The 22,207-nt window shown below is 29.5% G+C and overlaps 1 protein-coding gene across 3 annotated transcripts; it reads right to left on the reverse strand.

Annotated features, from left to right (window-relative positions):
* Positions 1-249: 249 nt before the first annotated feature.
* Positions 250-17,812, reverse strand: LOC109603436 (fibroblast growth factor receptor homolog 1). Of its 3 annotated transcripts, none has more exons than XM_020020041.2 (11): positions 17,565-17,812; positions 8,975-9,077; positions 5,900-6,166; positions 5,177-5,841; positions 4,721-5,117; positions 4,112-4,266; positions 2,372-2,710; positions 2,089-2,317; positions 1,422-1,723; positions 1,128-1,365; positions 250-1,076 (listed from the first exon to the last, which is right to left on the reverse strand). In XM_020020041.2, exons 2-11 carry the CDS (start codon positions 9,051-9,053, stop codon positions 778-780), a joined length of 2,970 nt encoding a protein of 989 aa, XP_019875600.1. In that variant the 5' UTR covers positions 9,054-9,077; positions 17,565-17,812; the 3' UTR covers positions 250-777. The 3 variants fall into 3 exon arrangements, with proteins under 3 accessions (XP_019875600.1, XP_019875530.1, XP_019875662.1); XM_020019971.2 differs by lacking the exon at positions 4,112-4,266 and adding an exon at positions 4,473-4,645; XM_020020103.2 differs by lacking the exons at positions 4,112-4,266; positions 5,900-6,166 and adding an exon at positions 4,473-4,645 and having other exon boundaries at positions 17,565-17,810.
* Positions 17,813-22,207: the final 4,395 nt, after the last annotated feature.

Genomic DNA, 22,207 nt, shown 5'->3' on the forward strand with positions numbered 1-22,207 from the left:
TTCTAATCTAGAGTTAGTAAAGTCCTGCTCCACTTTCTGAATAAATATCCAATCCTTCCTTCAGCAGGTTTCCTGCGTTTCCAGAGGATGTTACAGAAGCATCAACGTCTAATGAATAAACCTACAGCGACTTTGAAGCAGACTTAACAATTTCCATATTTGTTTTTTTAACTGGTAATGAGAGGACCACTTGATGTTATCGTTCAGTTGCCATTATGAGCATTATTCACATGAAAAAAAAGTCTAAAATATTGCACATGAAAAATTTATTATCATATATACAATACAGTCTTAAATTATTTTAACCTAGAGACCTCACAATAACATTTCTTTGGTGATTACATGCTAAAATATCTGACTGTAGTTATTTTATTTTAATTATATATAGTGATGCTCATATCAAACTGTCTAAAACATAGTCACTGTATGAGCCCGGGTTGTCATATCATGTCGATACCTTTCCAGCGAGATCAAGCCATATATTGATTGCATAAAACAACCCTTACATTTGTACATTTGCCAGATTTTCTACCCTACCACCAGATAATACTGACATAAAATGCAATAGTAATATTAGAACAACAATTATAACACTTAAATATATAAAATTTTCTCCATCAATTTTCCAACCAAATAATATATACAATCAATTTATATAAGAAATATATACAAAAACTAAATAAAATAAGAACAATTTTGGATTCAGCCAATTAACTACTTTTCTTCTATATGATAGGAGAAAATTTAAAAGAGATGCAATAGTTAAGTCCTGACTAGTTATCGCACTTGAGGAAGAGGAAAGTCTTCATCGTGGATGGACTCCTGACTTGAAGGCGGCGTGTCCAATTGGGGAAGACCCAAGTCCAGATATTCCTCGTTCGCTGTTATCGTCAAAATTCTATCCAGATCTTCCACAAGTTCGGAAAACTCGGGCCGTTCGGCAGGATAATAACTCCAGCAATCTCGCATCAACATGTAGATTTCCAATGAGCAGCAAGGAGGCTTTTCCATTCTACGACCGTTACGCAACAACTGGAATAGTGTGTCCACGCTTGGAACCGATGGATATGGAGTTCCTGAAACATTTTATTAGTGAATCTGGTAAACTTATTGAACGTGTGAGTTACCTCCTAAAGTCATAATCTCCCATAGCAAGATTCCGTAAGACCAAACGTCAGATTGTGTGGTGTAGACTCTGTGGAACAATGCTTCAGGTGCCATCCATTTAACGGGAAGTCTTCCATCAGTGGTTTTTCTATAATAATCGTGGCAATGGATATCTCTGGCCAAACCAAAGTCAGCAATTTTCAAAATGTAATCGTCGCTCACTAACACATTTCTGGCTGCTAAGTCTCTGTGAATGCACTGAAACGACACACATGGATAAAAATTAACACTTACAAATTTACAATAATACATACTCGTCTAGACGATAAATATTCCATTCCCCGTGCGACCTGATAGGCGAACGAGACCAAGTCCTTTTGCGTAAGCGTTTTCTTTTCCTTCTCGACGGTCCCTATAGCCAATTCATAACCGGACGATCGGTGGCTCCTAAGAAAGTCCCTCAGATTGCCGTGCGGAGCGTATTCACAAACAACATACAAGGGTCCACCCTGCGTGCAGCACCCCAGCAAATTTATGATGTTTATGTGTTTGCCTATCATTTTCATCATTTCCATTTCGGATACTAAATCCATCATTTCGTTATCTGAATGGCTACCTATAAAATATACCACGACTATAGATCGAAGTGTATCCCAATATTTTTCTTTTTATTACGGTGCATTTTTAAAGGCTTGAGAAATGTGTCACGTTAGGATATTTTCGTTAAATAGTTTTATTATGGTTCGGAGGTAAACGTCCTGATTACCGATATTTATAAATAAAAATAATGGTTACTTAGCTTTTATCTAAAAGTTGAACGGATGTTTTTTGTTTGTAAGTTCCAAAATAGCAATTTATTTTGATTGAGAGAGATTCATAACGTACATATAGTCTATTTTTAACTTCGTAACCAAGTAGAAATGTACATAAATGCAAATTATAGGTGTCTTGAGGCTACTTCAATTATAAATTTATACGTACCTTTAAGCATTTTCACGGCTACAATTGTCGAACCGCATTTAGTTAAATCGGTTACTTCTGCTTTAACAACTTTTCCAAATGCTCCTTCTCCAATACTTTTACCTAGTATTAGTTTGTTTCTAGGTATCTCCCAGTCAGAATCCATTGGTAACTCGTATTCTAACATCATACTATCTCCCGAACAGTTTGAAATCGTCTTTTGTTTTTCGATTTTAACCACAGGCATTCGCTGGATGATCAAAATGTGAGCACATTAAGGAACAAAAACTTGATAAATATTTACCAAAGGCCCAGTTAAGTTCTCCAAAGAAGTGCTTTTTTCAATGATGATTTTCTTCGTTATCCTCTCTCGTTTGGCGTTCAATTTCTCAATATGGAACTTCTTTTCGTTTATGTAAAATATAACAATTGTGACGATAACCAAAAATACAACTACCACCACAAAGCTCGAAATAATCACGATCTTGGTGGGGAACATCTCTTCGGGTGGTTCTAAAAAGTCTATTACTTCCAAATAAGCGTCACTACGTGTCGATCCTAAACTATTGGACGCTATGCACGTATACCACCCTTCGTCTTCATGTGTCACGTTTGTGATTTCATATAACTCTGCAGCTGTTTGCTATAAAAACATATTTTACACATATTATTCATTTGAAACATAGAATTTTACTTCTACCTAATACAATCTATATTAGTCATTAAAAGTTATTAACTACTTGGTGTTAATTCACAATTTTCTTAATACTTAATTTAATATTTGTGTATACAATACAATACAATATTTAGTCATTAGGTCGATAGATAATGATGACTTCTATCTAATTTATACTCAGCACAAAAATGTTTGCATCACTTAATTGTAAATACCAAATAAAATTTTGGGCGTCATTTTAAGTCTTTTAATTCTTTATAATAATAATTTTTAATATTAACAGTCGTTGTAGTACAGTGACAATTTAAAAAAAAAATGATAAAATTACAAAATTTCAAAAAATTATCACCATAATAGAGATACAAAGTTTTTGGTGCCATTTTTTAATTGTTTTTTATTCGAACTATAATCATTGATTGTTTAATTGTAAATGTCAAAAAATTATAACATGAATTGCTAAAAAAATCACTTCCATTTTTGAATAAGGGAGACAAATCAAAATCTAGTTTTGCCTCTTAATAAAATATATTGTCGTCCACTTTAAATAAATTAATTTAGAAAAGAAATTGAAACTTTTTAAATTTATAAAAAAAAAGAAATTTTTGTTAATTATAGTCTACATTGCTATATAAGGTGATTCACCTAATTTATCCATTAAAAGTTTATGGAGAACGGAAAACAATAACAAAGTTATTGATGTTTTAAGATGCGCAAAATTAAACATAAATAACAAACACCCTGTATACAGTTTAAGAGTGCTCATAATGCCTCCTTATAGGATGGTCTTTGGTCAACATTTGTGCCAAAAATAAATTTTCGAGTATCAAAATTAGTAACTTTATAGACATTTTAGTCAGACCATCTATCAAGATTTAAAAAAAAAATAATAATAATTTAATAACTATTGGATTTAGATATAGTACATGGTTCAGCCATTCTATTCACAATTATATGGAGAATTTAAAAAACCAAAAATATACAGGGCGTACCATTGAAAATAACACTTTTGGCCAACCGGAAATGATATATTGTTCAAAATAAATTAGAAAAGTAGTTATAATTGCTATAAAAATGTTAAATGAAATCTTATTTTCGTTCTCTATAAACTTCCAATGAATAAATGTATAATTAAATAAATATCATGGTAATAAGAAAAATTCTCAACAATAAAATCAAAATGATCCTCCCCTCAAACAAAAATTGAAGTCTCAAATGTTTTTTGGCAATTTGGTTTCTATAATGGTTAATTTTTAACATGCACAAACTAAATTAATTTTGTATTAATCAACATCCTAATAATAAACTGTTTAAAAACTACTAATGTTAGTTGAAAGGGCGTGCATAAAGTCCATAAACCTGAATACTAACTCGGAAAGTGGAATCATTCAAAGATGTTCCGAAGAGCCATTTTATATGAGGATGTAAATCGGACATAACCTGACAGAAAAATGTCGCATTGTCACCAACTGCCACTGTTTGGTTCTTCAGTTCAGTTTTTATAATTGGCGAGTTGTGATAACGCTCTACAAATAACAGGAAGTATGTAGCCATCACCAAAACGTATAGTGCATAAATATAACATAAATTAATATGTGACGCATAGAAAACAAAAAAATAACAATTTTGAGAAGGATATGGTTGACGTTATTTTAAGAAATTGTGATTAAACATCAAGAGGTTATTGTCCACCACCATTTTCCAACACCTCATATTCAGTGTGCTTAAATACCTGTGGTAGTTCCACTAATGTACAATTTTCTGTACATATTAATCTGTACCATTGAACATATGGTTCCATATCCGTTATTAATTGAGGACATTCAAATTCTGCGGTGTCATTTGTTAATACAGTTAAGTTTTTTGGATAGTTTTCCTTAATAATGGGCTTCGAAGGGTAACGAGCTTACGAATAAAATTATACTTTTAAATTAAAATCGAAATATTTCCTAAATAAATACTAAATAGAAAGTCACTTACCTACAACATCCAAGTTATGTGTGTAATTAATGCACGCAAAAATATTGCAAACTTGGCAGGTGTAGTCGCCACTATCTTCAACAATTAAATCCTCCATTGTGGCCTGAAAGTGGGTTGTCTTGAAGTCACCCAAACTCCTGCTAATATTCGGATTTCCATTTTTAAACCAAGTAATCTTTGGGGGAGGGATTCCTTCTGCTTTACACTTAAATTGGGCCAAATTTCCAGCTGGTTTCACCATTAATTTTTTCATCTTCTTTGGTTGAGTCCAATGAGGCTCTTCTCCTTTGAAAACGTTAAACAGCTTTATAATAGTACTACTTGTGGCGCAAGCATAAGTTCCTGGGGTACTTTCAGAGAAGTTTTTAATTTCATATTTAGCAAGGTTCTCCCCTTTCTAAAAAAAAATTATCAAAATTATTTGGTGATGCTTTCAATACGCTTGCAAGGCATTACCTGTAGGGTGAGTACATCAGAATATTCCCCATCATCTAATCTGATCCATTTAACTGCCTTAGCGTCAGAACAATTTAATTGAAGTGGCTTATTAATTAGACCATAAATATTTTCAGTAAAGTTAGAAATGTCAGCAATTATAGTCCTATTAATTCGTCCCAATGAATTAGAGGCAGTGCAAGTCATTGAGTATTTATCTTTGGTCAAAACCTCCCGACTCAAATAACAATTTCCATCTTCTATTTTTTCACACTGTATTTTGTCTTGTTCCCAATCTATTTTCGGTTCGGGAGTTGCGAAAGCAGTGCAGTCGAGTTTCATAAACAATTTGCCATTGCTGTCCATGACTAAAGTTTTTTCGGGATTGTTTGAAAACATCGGTTTATCACGGACTGTTAGGTAGGCACCACTCACACGTTCAAAATTATCAGAATTGCGTGCAATGCAGGTGTACAAACCCTCATCGTCTCTGCTGACTTGTATCTCGTGGTGAATTTCCAACGTATCTTTGGTATCAGTCGCCTTTGACGCCAGTTCTTTCCATTGATTTTCTGATTGCCTCATAATCGATATACTATTTGTATTTCTTGCCTTACAGCTGAAAGTTACTAAGGATCCGGCATTCTGCGTTTTATTTGTCAATCCTTCGATTATTTCGGGTTTTTCTACAACAAAGCGTCGCTTAATTATTGAACAAAAAAACAAATTTTACAACAATGTTACCGTCAATGATTACGACAAATGTTTGTTGAATGCAAGTGCTGACGCCACACACTTTGCAAGTGTAATTTCCCACCGTTTCGTAGGTTACTGTCAAATTTATAGGCCAAATCGTTTCATCTATTTTTTTCGCATTTTTTGTCCATCTTACAGGTGTGTGAACGTCGTGGTGCTTGCATTTTAGTTGAATTTTTTCTCCCAGTGGTTTCTCTATAACCTCTGGTGTGGCTGTTTTCAGAAACAGTGCCGATTTTTTTAGCTTTGTGTCATCTGCATGAAAATGGTGATGATTATTGTTAGTTGTTGTAGGCACAGAAAGAGGGGGTTCCATACAATATTAATTTACATATTGTTATTAATCTACATTCAATTTACCAGACCTTATTTCTTCCTCGTTTAAAAATGGATGTGGGTGCTAAGGCCCCATCACTTAAATTACATTTATATAATTTGTTGTGAGGTATAAAGTAAGTGGCTACTACAATTGGTACATGGTAAATAAAATATTTAATCCGAAGGAAATAGGCTAATTTGACTTCTTCACTTTACAAACTGATCGTTTTTGTCGATATTCATTGTTGTTTTGGATAGGATTTCAAATTTCCTCGTTAATTACGAATTTTTGGTAAAAGAATTCAGCCTTAATACGTTTGAAAATATTTTATATATAAATTGCTTTTGTATAACTGATAATATGAACATATTTTACATACGTTACTAATGTCTACTATGACGGTATGTTGTTTAACAAGCGCAAAACGATGGCTCTCACCCACGAAGATAAAATTTGCGGCACGAGCCGAAGGCGAGTTCCTTAATCGTCTGAGTGGGTGATAGCCATTGTGCACGAGTTCAATATTACAATTTATATGCCACTATTTAAATAAAGTAATTTTAAAGATTAAACAATTACACCATAAACAAGAGGGATAATTTAATAAATACTAACACAATTAATAAGGCTTTGAGAGCAGTATTTCCTAAATTATGTGAGACCCTCTAGAGGGTACAGGTAAATTACATCCTGAAAATTTTGATAATCAATGTTTTAAAGCCAGGTAAAGTGTATTTGAAAGTTTTACTCAATATAATGGTGCATTATTAATATTATTAGATTCGGTTTTGACATTATAATTCAGTTATCAACATTGAAAACATGAAAAAATATTGATTACTAAAATCAAATTATTAATTTTTAAAATTCCTGATATGTTTGAATTTTTAAATATTAAGTAAAAAATAATCTGGTATTATTAAAGAAAATATAACAATACAAATCAAACACAAATTATTTAGTACTATAATAATAATGGTCTATAAGTAATATGCAGAATGATTTATCTAATTTACTCTTTAGAAGTTAATGGAGAACAGAAAAAGGTATTGATTTCAAATTTTTATAGCAATTACAACTTGACTTGAATTATTTTTCTAAATTATTTTGAATAATATTTATATTTTCTTTCTTTTCAATAGAACACCCTGTATATTTTTGGTTTTTTAAATTCTATATATGCAAATAAAATGGCTATACCATGTCTTATGTGTAAACCCAATAGTTTTTAAGTAATTCATTTTTTTTCCAAAAATTTTGACAGATTAATGGTCTAACTGAAACGTCTGTAAAGCAACCAAATTTGATGCTGGAAAGTTAATTTTCGGCATACATGTTAATCAAGAACCATTCTATAAGGAGCCATTATTAGTGCTCCCAAATTTAATACAGGGTGTTCGTTACTTACGTTTAATTTTATGTATTAAACGACTATACCCTAGGTCGTGGTATAGTTATTTTATTTACAAGAATATGTAAATTTAAAAATCCAAAAACATACAGGATGTTCCATGGAAAATAACAAAAATTGATTCCACTTCCGACGAAACCGGAAACGAAATTTTTCTTCAAAATATATTATATAAACTAAGTTCTAATTAATACAAGAATTTCAAATCAATACCTTTTTCCGTTTTCCTCAAACTTCTAATAAATGAGTTAGGTAAACCATTTCCTTCCTTTCTATTGACCACCATCAGATAAAAACGTCAAAACCTTCGTTTTAAAAACACACAATTTAATTTATTTTCCTGATTAAAGATCGCTGTTCACATTTTGAGAATAGTCTTAAATTTTTGTCTCACAGTAAAAGAAATTAAATTATATATATATTTAAACAAACACTTTGACTTTTGTCTACAAATCCAAAAATATACAGAATGTTCCATTGAAAATAACAAAGTTGATGCCACTTCCGGCGAAACCGGAAACGAAATTTTTCCTCAAAATATATTATATAAACTAAGTTCTAATTACTACAAGAATTTCAAATCAATATCTTTTTCCGTTTTCCTCAAACTTCTAATAAATGAGTTAGGTAAACCATTTCCTTCCTTTCTATTGACCACCATCAGATAATCGCTGTTCACATTTTGAGAATATTCTTAAATTTTTGTCTCACAGTAAAAGAAATTAAATTATATATTTACACATTGACTTTTATCTATAAAGACTGAAACAAGTGGCAAATAAAAGCAATTTTAAAGTATTTTTTAACTTAACTAGTATTATATAAAAACTTTTAAACCTATTAAATTAAATTCAAAATAAATGTGAAAAAGTAAATAAATATTTAATAAATCATTGTCCAGAATCAAATTAATAAAAAATTAAATATAACTACAAGTTTAAATATAAGTTATTTGTTCCATACTTGGTATAAAAGTTATTAAATCGAATAAAAAAAGTAATTTCCAATAGAAAATTGTGACGAAAATTCCAATGTAGTTTGCATAATCTTTGAGTCATTATGCTATTTATAGAATGTTTATTGAACGTAAATACAATTTACAGTTACAATTCTTTGTCATCAAACTTCAAATTTAAGCTACAAGATAATTTTTAATCATTTTGTACCACAATTGTCGCAACCAATTGTGTTCTACTTTTGAAATCTAGCTGAATAAATTAAAAATATGTGCATGAATCCTCTTACTGTGCCACAGTTTCTATGAGTTAGTAATTAATTGAACAAAGTCCTTTAAATTGATTTTAAGAACTTTTTGTGTTAAATTGTCACTTACCCTTCGCATATTTCAGAGATCCGGCACAAATCAAAACAAAATATGCCGATAGGACTAAATACGATATGTGCGCCTTCATGCTTTCAATAAATAACGGATTTTCCTGTAAAAAAAACAACTCTCAATATGGATACGAGTAGCAGCAGCATCAACATGTCTGTGCGTCGACAAAAAAGTTGAACAAACAAAGAGTATCTTTTGAACAAATTGCAACAGCACCAAACGCAGGGAAAAGTTTATTTATTATACACAATAAAGTATGAAAGCACATTTACTGAAAATTATAAAAAAATGTGTGCATGAATAAAGTATGAAAGCACATTTACTGAAAATTGTAAAAAAAAATGTGAAACTAATGAACGAAAATTTTTGGTAACGGAAATCCCGTGCGTTACTCGCGTCGCCTTTCGCACACGTGTTGAGCACGTGTGTCTGTTTTTACTTTTAGGGCCTCTATTTTAAAAGCGTTAGAGAACCCCAATACATGACGGATCTACCTGCTATACAATGCCGTCATTAAGAATTTACATGAAATAGCTCCTTGCAACGACGCATCCACCAGAAACATTTGTTAGCCGGTGACAATGCGTCAGTTTTAAGAAGTCACCGGGACGGGAACGTAATGAATTTTTAGTGGGGCGCAATGTCAATATGATAATATTTAAAGGGAACTCCCGGTGTTCAATTATTTAAAAGCTCAAATTGCAGTTAATCTCGGGAGATGGTCTAATCTCTTTAAAACGGTTATTACGGCAGATCATGTTCAAAAAGTTCAATCTTCTCAAGTGTTTTATCTTGGTTTCCATATAATAACCCACACCGTTCCGGAGATAATTCTTGCTTAAAAAATTTCAAGAAGTTCATGTTTACTTAAGAGTTTACGTCTGGATCTTAACATTTATTTTAATACGAAACCTAATTTCCTTTGTAATTTGGTTTCCCAAACACACCAGCGACGTGAATGTTACCAAAACTTGGACGGCTACGTATAACTGGAATATATCTGAACTAATACATTGCTTATTTTATGGTGGCTTGTACGAAGTTCATAAATCTCTGTAACTGTCACATTAGGGACTCAAATGTGTTTTTTAATCTGAGTCACTGGTCTAAAATTATATTGTGTGATTTATAGCACAACATTTAATTCACGTATGAACATAATACGTACTAAAAACTGTTACGGGCGTTATTTAAATCAGACAAATCCTTACTTAGTCGCTTCATTCATAAAAAAACAGGTTGGCAATAGATTTGTTTTTCGACCAGCTCCATATTGTTCACCTCTTCCATTTTTTTTCGTACGTTTCAGACAATAAAACGCATCCGTTTTGAATTTTTGAATATTTATCCGGTCCTTACAAGGTCCGTCCGCTAATTTAAATAAGTCCTACGCAAAAGGTGCACACTGAACCTAAACAATAAAACGTAACCATGATAAACATGATAATATATTTATTTTCAGCTCCAAGTTAAATCTGATCCTTATATGCAACGTCATCTATTTAACACTTTCACGTTCAGTGCGTCTAATCTTACTTGCTTAGCCGTAATAAAATCGATTTTATTGTTGCATATGCCGTAAATAACTGCTTAATAATCTACAATGTTTAGTATTAGCAGTTTTGTTTTCATTTCAGGTTACCTGGCACAATGCTCAATTATTCCTCGTATTTTTATGGGTTTACCAGAAATATTCTTATATCTTACCTAACTATTTATATTTCAGGGGCAAATTCAATTGTGATTTCCATTTGAAATAGAAAAATTACACACATTATCTCAAAATTTTATGGAGATGTAATTTTACATTAAGTAAAATAAAAAAATTACAGTAAAAGGTTATTATAATTTTTTTAAATATACCGATGTTTATCAGACATATCGTTATATTTTACCTATAGATAATTTAATAACCATATATTATATATTTTTTCAGATTTTAAAGACATTATCTCGAAATTCTTATAATCTTATATTACGTAAAAATTCCTATATGAAGCTATATATCTCGAAATTTACCAAAAATATAGTTATATCTTATCTAAAGATTATTTAATTGGCACAAATTATATTTAAAAAGCAAATTTATTGATCGCGTCAATTTGAAGTAATACATTATATCGAAATTTTAAGGAAATACATTTTTTGAGATAGTTGTCTTACATTGCATAAAAAAGAAAAAGAATAATAAATAATTTAAAAAGTTACACTCTTTCGAAATGTCTCGAAATTTATCAGAAATATCGTTGTATCTCAGTTAAAGATAGTTTATTACGTATTTTGTTAAGCTTAATGTTTTAAGATTTTTAATTTCAATTTAATTATGGCTTACATTTAAAATAGAAAAATTACACATATTATCTTGAAATTTTATGGAGATGTAATTTTACGTTATGTAAAATGATGCCTTTCGAAAGATTCCAAAAAATTACAATAAAAGGTTATTACACTTTTTGTAAATATCCCAAAATTTATCAGATATTTTACCTAATTTAATATACCATATATTATATATTTTTGGAAATTTCTATTTTTTCCGATTATTTACCAAAAATATTGTTATATCTTATCTAAAGGTAATTTAATTGGCGCAAATTATGTTTCAAAAGCAAATTTATTGATCGCATCAATTTGAAGTAATACATTATATCGAAATTTTAAGGAAATACATTTTTTGAGAGAGGTGTCTTACGTTACATAAAAAAGGCTTCTAGAAAGTTAACAAGGTTTGTCAAAAAGAAAAAAAAATAATAAATAAATTAAAAAGTTACATTTTTTAAAAATGTCTCGAAATTTATCAGAAATATCAATATTTGAGTTAAAGATGATTTAATATATCACAAATTATGTATTTTTTTAAGCTTAATTTTTTTCAAGATTTTAATGTCAATTTAATGATGGCTTTTATTTGAAATGAAAAAATTGTAGATATTATCTCGAAATTTTAAGGAGATAACTTTTTTATGGGGTGTCTTATATCACGTAAAAATTTACCTCTAGAAAGTTATACAGTTTTTCAAAAATAAAAATAAACAAAAAAAATTACATTATTTCAAAATATCTCAAAATTTCTCAAAAATATCGTTATATCTCAGATAAAGATAATATAATATATAATAAATTTATTTTATATATTTTTGTAAAGCTTGATTTTTAATACCAATATAATTATGGCTTCCATTTAAAATGAAAAAGTTGTACATATTAAGTCGAAATTTTAAAGATATATATTTTTTGATAAATGGCTTATATTACTGGATGACTAGAAAATCATACAGTTTGTCAAAAATAATAATAATAAATAAACATTTCTTCAAAATATCTCAAAATTTATCAGAATTATTACAAATTAAGTATTCTCAGAAAGATTGATTTTATATATTAGACATATTTTTGAGATAAGTAGAAAGATTCTTAAAACAAAAACTAGAAAAGTTATTTAATTTTTTCTAAATGTCAGTTTTTGTGGATATTTCAGAAATGGTTTCAGATATTAATTAATGTTGCCTCTAGACATTAAAGCCTCTCTTTATCTAACTGGTCTGAAAGCACTCAACCAATTTGGTACACCCTGTACATAGTCATACATAATTTTCCAAAAATAGTATTATTAATTACAACTGTTGAATTTATAAAACACCAAAGTGCATAACTTCGGTTGTGGTTTTGAAAAAATGTGTAAACTTAAAGTTCCATGCGTGCCTATTAATAGATCATCAGGAATTTATTCGTTTGGCACATCATTTCAAAATATAAGAGTAATACTGATGTGATTGTGAACCTGGTTCGTCATCATATTTTTTTCTAATAACGCAAGTCAAAATCTGGCACAAAGAAGCAAAATTATAATCAAACAGATTTCTAGGGACGGAGATCCAGTATCTCGGCTAACATAATTAATTATTTATAAACATGCTTAAATGTAAATAAACCTATGGCGTTTGCCGATGTGTCTGTAAAAATAAACGGTTGGAATCGGTGAAATCGTGCCACATGAAAATAAAATACGACTTCGACTCAAACCTTATTTATGCATATCGAACAATTATTTTACCAATAAAAGGATGTAACGAAGGTGTGTGCAATTGTGCCGAAGGTGGGTTAATTTATTATGTATTAATTTATTGTAAATTATGCCTACACATTAAGTATGTGTGTCTAAAGGAAGAAGGTTTTGTTTCCTCATTTCATATATAGAAATGTTAGGACTTAAATACGTTATCAGTTTAATTGGCTTTGTAATTAATTACAATAATTTTATGGGACAAGTGAACGTTGAAAATATTTTACAACTACTTGGATTGTTGTGGGCCAACCACTTAATTGCTGGGCGTGTTGATTGAAACTATTTTAAATGTAATTTCACTTTAAAAGTACATAATGCGTGCACGTCTTAATAGAAATTAGAATCTTGAATGAAACTTAAACAAAACTACATGTGTCCGTTTTGAATGTGAGGTTGCCAAGTCCGAGCCACTAGATTTAGTCCCCGTGCGAACTTAGGCCAGAATTGTACACCGGATGTAGCTTAACAGGCAATTCTCGAATCTTGGCTGGTTCTTATTAAGATGCAACACGACATGAACATTTCTACATGTTTGACTTAGCGCTGTTTAGTATGCTCCAAGTACAATTCGATAGCTCCGTGTATTAAAATTCAAATAACAATGGACACTTCGTAAATGATTAATTAAAAATTCTTGACACACACTTCCAGCTTTAAGGCGGTGCATTGATTTATTATGTCCGGTAATCCATTAAATAAACCGCATGTACAAGGGAGTCCACAAATAAAATCGATTTCCGGATACTGCTAATACTTATTTATTGTTGGCAAATTGAAAAGCTCCACAACTTGAGCAACAAACCGCAAAAGCTTAATTGTTTTATTTGCTCATTTGTGCGAGTTGTTATGGTAATTTTTGACCAGTAATTTATAAATCAAAATAGCCATTTGCGTAATTGATTTCAGGCACAATTGTACAATTGCCTACTAACGATTCACATCAATCTTGTCCTTACCACATGCGGTTAGAAACAATTTTGAGCAATCACTCATGCGTTCTTAATGGCCAGGATTCATCATAACGTAGTGTCCTTTCAAATAAAAAAAGCTGCACCGATAATTTAGTTGTGCCTTTTTGTGAAAAAATCAAATCGATTTTCAAACGAAATGCATCCTAAAATTAGAACCACGGACCACGAGTATCGTATTACGTCTAGTTCATTTGGTTCTTGGCAAAGCAATATATTGTTTCTTTCGAGACAAGGTTTACCAGCAGGCAGCTGAATCAACATAAACAGTCGTCGAAACAATCACAAAACACCAATAATAAAACAATGTACCTGTTGTTCTAAATATTTAATTGGTAGTAAATTAAATAACTCCGGCCCAAGTTTGTTTTGTATCCACACATTATCTAGGGAATCAATAAACATTCAAATTGTCTCTGTTTGGCTAAAAAAAACATAGTGGACGTTGATGGTGGCTTTTTGTGGCAATTATGCAAAATGCATTTGTTTGCATTGTCATAAGTTTTCGGTACTCGTCGATTTTAAAACGAATTTCCATAAACATATATCTAATAGACGCCCACGCTATGTGGGTTGGTTTTATATATGTAAGTGTCTGTGAGCATGGTGAGAGTTCATTTATTTAAATCGTTTTTTATTATATTACAAGTAGATTGTAAATAATTCACTAATAAGTTACCAGATAGCAATTAAACTACACACACACACAGTGATATAATGAGTACAGAGAAATATGTAGTGGCTTTTATAGCTGTTATCGCTTGCGAGATGAGCATGCTTAGTCGTCATTAGAAGTAACACTTTTCTAGCAAAACATTTCTTGCATTACTCTTGAAATGGTCGTTTGTGTTTTTGCATCTCTTTTCAAACCGTTTTGTTTGTTTCTGTTGATTTTTCTATATCATATACTTTTTTTTAGATAAGTGCATGTGCATCAAACTAACGCGATATTGTTGTAGAAATTGATATTATATATTTACCTATGATTCATTTTGTTTATTTAGGTCCAATGGTCATCTCTAAGATAACACTTAATAACGATAACGATAAGTATGATTTTGCTGTACCTTAGGGAAGTACTGGCCTAGTTTTCTCCCCCAAGAGGTAAAATTTAACTGACTACATACATAACATAAGTAGCTGTATATATTCAGGAATATCATTTAGCAATTTTTACTAAAAGTTCAAGAAAAGTTGAGATACAGGTTTTCAAAAATTAAGTTTTTCTAAAAATAACTTTTGAGCATGTGAAACGGCCTCAATCCTTACATTTAACTTCATTGGTTTTCTCAATGTTTATACAGAATACATATTGTTCAAAGTTTTTCAGAAATATTTTCTCAGAAATACTATTTCAGCACCAAGCAGTATTTGTTTTGATTCAAACTAAGCTTTTAAATCTCTTAAATGTTGACGGAAGGTTTTGGGGAATCTCTTTTTAAACAACTCTATTTTACTCACTTTTTGTCAAACAACAGTTCATGTAACAAAATTAGTTTAAACTTTTGTGAAAATTTCGAGTATTCATTTTGGTTTAAATTAAGCCTTTATATCCCTTAATTTACTCTAATTTAAACTTAAAAATTAAGTATAATTTCGAGGAGATTTATAGTATTTGTTTTAATTTACATTAAGATTTTAAAGCTTTCAATTATAAAATGAAGATTTTGAAAAATGTCTTTTCTTAAACGAGTCTATTTTACGTATTTTAAAAAATACCTTCTTAAATCACTTTTGTCTATTTTTTTTAAACAAATTGTATATACAAAACTTTGTATATATGTCTAATATTTCTTAGAAACATGATTAGATTAGAACAAAAGTTTAATATTGTTTTGAGGAAATATCGAATATTTATTTTGGTTTAAATTAAGCTTTGGAACCTTTCAAATGTAAAATAGAGATTTTGAAAAATATCTTTTCTTAATATTACCCCTCCAAATAAAAAGGTTTTAAATCACTTTTTGTATAATTTTTTGATCAATTTGTATATACAATACTATATATTTGTATAATATTAAATTTAAGAAAGTAAAATTTGTTAAATCTAAAATAAAGCTTAAATTAGTTTTTCTTCATTTTTTAATTAAATCGTTTATACCAAAAAAATAATTTCTTTATATATAAATCAGTCCTCTTAACAAAATAGTTTAAACTTTGTTCCAATGAGACTGCGAATATTCGTTTTGTTTTAAATTAAGCTTCTGAATCTCTTAAACGTAGAACCGAGTGTCGGACCGATAATCGAACTTTTTGATTAGAAGGAACGTGTTCAACATTCACAAACTTTTTTCAAATCCGTAAAATATTAATTACCCGTAAATTGATTTCTCGTAAACGAGATAAATATTTGATGTAGCGTAAGATGTTTGTAGCTGGAAATAATTCAAGTCATGTTTCCAAAAATTACACACGCTATACGAAACGCGAAAAATATTGATAGAAACACGTTGTGAAATTTCTTATTACAGTTGCAATAAAAACGGCGCGTTAATTGTACTTAGAATCTGCACTAAAAACTTAAAAATAGAACCAATCGAAATATGTTTGCCGGATTGTTCCGACACATTTTAAGATATCCGAATTTTTAAAAGCGGAAGTGTGAATCATATTACGACAAATTCAGTACCACCACACGTGCAACATTTTTCTTTGATATTCCAAATTTATTTGAACTCGTCTCTTCTATTAGCCACGTATAAAATCAGATCTTTTTCCTTCATAATTCTAAAAATAACCGAGTTTATTACAGTAAAGCAAGTCTGAGGTATTAATAAACAGACTGATGTTTTACTTCCAAAAATAATAGTGCCATCATATTAATTATTATATGCATATATGATTCATATTTATCGATTATTTGCGTACATGGATTATATAGGATGTTATATTAATAAATGGTGCGTTGTTTTTGACAATTGTTTATTTTAAAGTAAGGGGAGTTTATTTCGAAAACGGAAACAGTGGAGTGAACTGAGCTTGTGACAAACATCTGGGTACCAGATATTACCCCAGAATCCGGGATAACAGTGGCGTTATTGGAAAATTTGCAACCAATGAAAAGTTGCACTTTTGCAGTCCATTAAAAAGCCAGATGTTTTTAATAAGTCTGTGGTTCAAATTAATTTTTTATTTTTATTGCTTAAGCTACATTGTTCAAAACCAATTTTATAGTAATAGTAATTATTAAGGACTTAAAATAAAAATGCACTTAAGTAGTTTTCAATTAGTTTCTTTATAGTAGAAGTCAGTGTTAATGTTAGAATCAGTGTATTGAGTTACACATCAGTGATTTACCATGTATTTGAGTGACTTTTTGTTTAGTAAATATTTACATTAAAAGTAAACTGTCTAACAGTTCATAAAAGTGACAAAACATTGTATTTCCTTTCTGATTTCAGAGCGTGCGTGTGTAAAAAAAAGGAGAGCAAGTCAAAGACGGTTTGCTAAAAATAAGAACAGAATCAGCTTTGTTTGCTCTTTACTTCAAGTCAAGTGATCAATTACAATTTAAGTTAATTGAAACAATTCAACTACGTAAACAAATGCTTACCCATTAGCGAATATGTGAAGAAGAGTCGGCGTACGGACGAACGAAAACAATTTTCAAAATCACCAATCAAAAATAACCAGCACAATAAAATTCACAAGGGCGATTGACGGATCGGGGTCGGGTCTGTTAATGGGGCGCGTAACTTAGAATACGGGTACCAGGAGCTGAATGAAGTACTGGGGTCTGGGTCTCTGGGCATGGGCCTGAAGCGTACGCGATGCTGTGGGTGTTGCGACCACCACTACTAAAAAACTACTGAGCGCTCGGCACTAATGCTCCTTACCAGACGTACGTCTATTTCCAACGATCTATAAACAAATCTGCCGATCGTTTTGGTTCGCTCTGCAAATTATTGACGTACGTACTCCTATGCACACGTACCGGAACCTTCCCCACAGGAAGGAAAAAATTTTGAAAATGTGCCCCTACACTTTTTTTTTGATAAAATATGTTTTGCGACCTTAAAAAAGTAATTCTGATGCTTGTATTATGTTAGAATAAATAAAAAAAAATAATAAAAATGTAAAAATATTTGTTGAGCGACTTTTCAAAGAATCTGTTATCTGTTAGAAAGAAATTTTAAAATAATAGTAAATAGTTTATTTTTTTATTCCTGTATATTGAATAATTATAATTATTTAAGATACTATTTTTTTTCTTGAGGATGTATTATATATAAATATATTTATTAAATACAGATAATTAAAAGTATTACAAGAAAAAGTATTTGTTGGGCGCCATTTGAAATAATTTCTGTTATGGGCGCCCAACGACAGTTAATTTAAAATAATATATTGAATAGTTATAATTATTTAAGGCACTAATTTTTGTCTTGAGGACGTATTATATATAAATATATTTATTAAATAAAAATAATTAAAAGTACTACAAGAAAAAGTATTTGTTGGGCGCCATTTGAAATAATTTTTGTTATCGGAGCCCAACGGCAGTTAATTTAACAAAATATATTGAATAGTTATAATTATTTAAACCACTCAAATTTTTCTTGAAGACGTGTATTATATATAAATATACTATTAAACACATTACACAAGTCACTCAAAATTTTTCTTAAACACGTGTATTATATATAAATATACTATTAAACACATATAATTAAAAATTATAGAAAAAATATTCGTTCGGCGCCATTTGAAATAATTTCTGTATTGGCGCCTAACGACAGTTAATTTAACAAAATATATTGAATAGTTATAATTATTTAAGACACTCAAATTTTTCTTGAAGACGTGTATTATATATAAATAAATATATTAAACACATATAATTAAAAATGTTACTAGAAAAAATATTCGTTGGGCGCCACTTGAAATAATTTCTGTGGCGCCAAACGACAGTTAATTTAAAAAAATATATCGAATAGTTATAATTATTTAAGACACTCATTTTTTTCTTGAGGACGTATTATATATAAATATATTTATTAAATACAAATAATTGAAATTATTACAGGAAAAAGTATTTGTTGGGCGCCATTTAAAATAATTTCTGTTATTGGCGCCCAACGACAGTTAATTTAACAAAATATATTGAATAGTTATAATTATTTAAGACACTCAAATATGTGTATTATATATAAATATACTATTAAACACATATAATCAAAAATATTACTAGAAAAAATATTCGTTGGGCGCCATTTGAAATAATTTCTGTTATTGGGCGCCCAACGACAGCGAGTTTGATAAAATTATTTGATCACTGAGTTAAAGAAGATTTCTTGAAAAATCTCTCGACGTTGGCGATTAAAGATTCATACACTGTAGCCTCAAGTGCTTTGTGAATATGTTTATGTAGACAGAAAATCATTAATAAATATTAATAAAATTGGATTTTGTAACATATGTTCCCATTTTTTAAAGTGATGCGCGTCAGATCAAATTTATTTTCAAATTTATCTTTATAAAAGAAACAGCCGTTGACAAGAGATTTTTCAAGGAATCTTTAATATTTAATTTAGAAACGGCGAAACCATGAAAGTTACACATACTTAAGTAATTATTTTATACGTTTTTTATATAAAAATAAATATATAATTTTAATTTGAATAATGCTATAATAATAACATTGAGAAATAATTTCTTCACTAACTATTTAATTTAGAAACTATTTCTGAATCTAGTTACTACTTTTGAAAATATATCTCATTCGTTTATATTATTGTATTACTAATATATAATTTAACATATATAAAATTATTATGTTAAATATTTTCCCTCACATTTTTTTGAATATTATTTCTTTGCCCTCTTATATAATATTGTGTCAAAAAATAATAAAACAATAAAACGGTTGAGAAAAATTTTATATTTTATTGTTTATATTATTGTTTTACTGAAATAATTAATATTATTTACATAAATATGTATAATCACTCAATTTGTTAGCACATTTGTGTGTAAATTGAAGAGTGCACATCGACCATTTCAATTACTAAAACGATAGACAAATAAAACATGTTAGTGTATGCTAAAACTGAATACGCATTATTCAAAATGGCAGCAATATTTATTAAATAAACTAGTTTATAAATTATTTATTTGCATAATATTTTATAAAATTAAACTTAACAGTTATACCATATTTATCACAGAGGTTGATAAAAAAATAGTTCATATGAAATGACTATTATTTATTTCATTAAAATAAATTTGTGGTTGGCTGTCTAGCACGTTTCTACAATAGGTTAATCCTTGAAATTCATGCGTTTTTAACAATTTTTAATGACAGTAAGAAAAACACAGTATTATTTTCAAATGCACGAGTGAAATTAAAAACCAAAATAATTTTAACCCTTGTGTGTTATGCAAATACATAATTCACATATACATACAACTAAATAAACATTATGTTTGAAATAATTACTCTTTTTGATTGTTTAACGTCATACCTGCTTTAAGTTTAAATAAAATATTTGGCCATTTTGACTAAATGCTATTTTGCCTGCGATCCATTTGTTTAACAATGTTTTATTTGAATCCACACATTTCTTTTTAGTGTGATTATAAATGCTTGTTAATTATTGTTTATTCAGAATTCGTCATACTTATTAATAATTTTCGAAATATTCATAAACTTTTGGTAAAATTAATCAAACTGGAAATTAATATTTAATCAATACACTCTCGATTATTTTGGGAAAATTGAATGGTGTTAACATGCCATATACATTTTATTTTAAAATTATTAATTAAAAAATTAATCAAAATTAGATTAATAATAATATAAATTTATTGTTCAACAGAATACGTCCAATAATAGCATAAAACACAAATACATAAGCATAAAAATACTTAAACAATAACATTGTTAAATATATACGTTAAAATGTTGCTAGCATTGATTAATTAATTATTACTAAAATTAACACACATAAATGGTATGTTGAAACTAGGTTTCTTGAAACAGTTGTGAAATAAATTATACAAAAAAGACAAGCTGCAAATATCACAACGAAATAATGAGTTGCAATCGAATCTAGTAATTATAAGCAAAGCTCTCCGCATGGAACCTCCGTTGGAATATGTACTATCACACTTAAAACACAAAAACTTACTTTGGATTGATTCCATGATTATGAACATTACATATCGGGTACCAAATTGGAGAGAAATACTCCAATTTAGTGCCTACGAGGGAATAGAAGAGTGTTTTAAAGCGTCAATGTTGGATTTCGCATAAATTTAAGTGAGGGTAATAAAAATAGGCGTTTGACAATTGCCAATTCTCTCAATTCTCACGCAACGTAAATGAGCTTTTCATTAATAGTATTGTTACATGTGATGAAAAATGGATTGATTATAACAATTCTCTGGATAATGAGATAAAATTGATAAACTTGGTGGAACAGAGGCGAAACGGTTTAACCCTAAAGAAGCGGTCATAACTGAGGTTGATCTTTCCTTGAGTTCCAAGAATCATTTTCTCGCACTCGTGTAATGTATTTGCTTGTAGATCGTTGGCAAAATGTTGTTGAATCTAATGATTTATTTGATTGAAGTTCTTTTAAAATTAAACGTTACGAACGTAGGTTACTTTTTTCGGTACCTAATATACATATTATATTTTGTCTAGCCAGCTTCGGGTGGCAAGGTCGGTCATAAAATAAACAAGGAGAAAGGATATATAACTTATGCTCATTGACTACTTGACTTGAGTCTTTGTTTAATTGGAGGTGTATTAGAGGCGTGGCTTTATCAAACAAAATGTTGTAAGTGGAAGCGTATAAGATGTAGTCTCTTCTTGGTATTCTTATTATTTCCAACTTTACGATGTCAAACTAGGTCACTATAATACCCATTGTGTATGATGAGTGAAACAACTATTACATTATAAGTACACAATATTTATTTTATATAATAAGTTACGTGTAATCTCAATATTTATTTATAATATTAGTTCGTTTGTCTGGAGTATTTCATAAAAGAACTGAAATAATTTCCACAAAATATTGAATTTTCGATATTTGATTTGGAAGCAAGCTCCTTTACCAAAATAAAGTAAAGATAAAAAGAGTACCTGTAATTTCTTAATGGTTTATTAAGGAGGTGTTAATACATCTCAAAAAAAATATTAATAATTTAATTATTATAACGATAATTAAACTATTACGGTAACAAATT

This window comes from Aethina tumida, chromosome 1 (assembly GCF_024364675.1).
Source record: "Aethina tumida isolate Nest 87 chromosome 1, icAetTumi1.1, whole genome shotgun sequence".
Classification (NCBI taxonomy): Eukaryota; Metazoa; Arthropoda; class Insecta; order Coleoptera; family Nitidulidae; genus Aethina; species Aethina tumida.

What these genes read in the sequence shown, in the direction of transcription:
- LOC109603436 (XM_020019971.2), bottom strand. Translation starts at nt 9,053, where the DNA reads ATGAAGGCGCACATATCGTATTTAGTCCTATCGGCATATTTTGTTTTG. An exon ending in CATTAGTGGAACTACCACAG is followed by an intron (nt 2,711 to 4,472) that starts GTATTTAAGCAC and finishes ATGTTTTTATAG; the next exon opens with CAAACAGCTGCAGAGTTATA. An exon ending in GGAGATTATGACTTTAGGAG is followed by an intron (nt 1,077 to 1,127) that starts GTAACTCACACG and finishes AAAATGTTTCAG; the next exon opens with GAACTCCATATCCATCGGTT.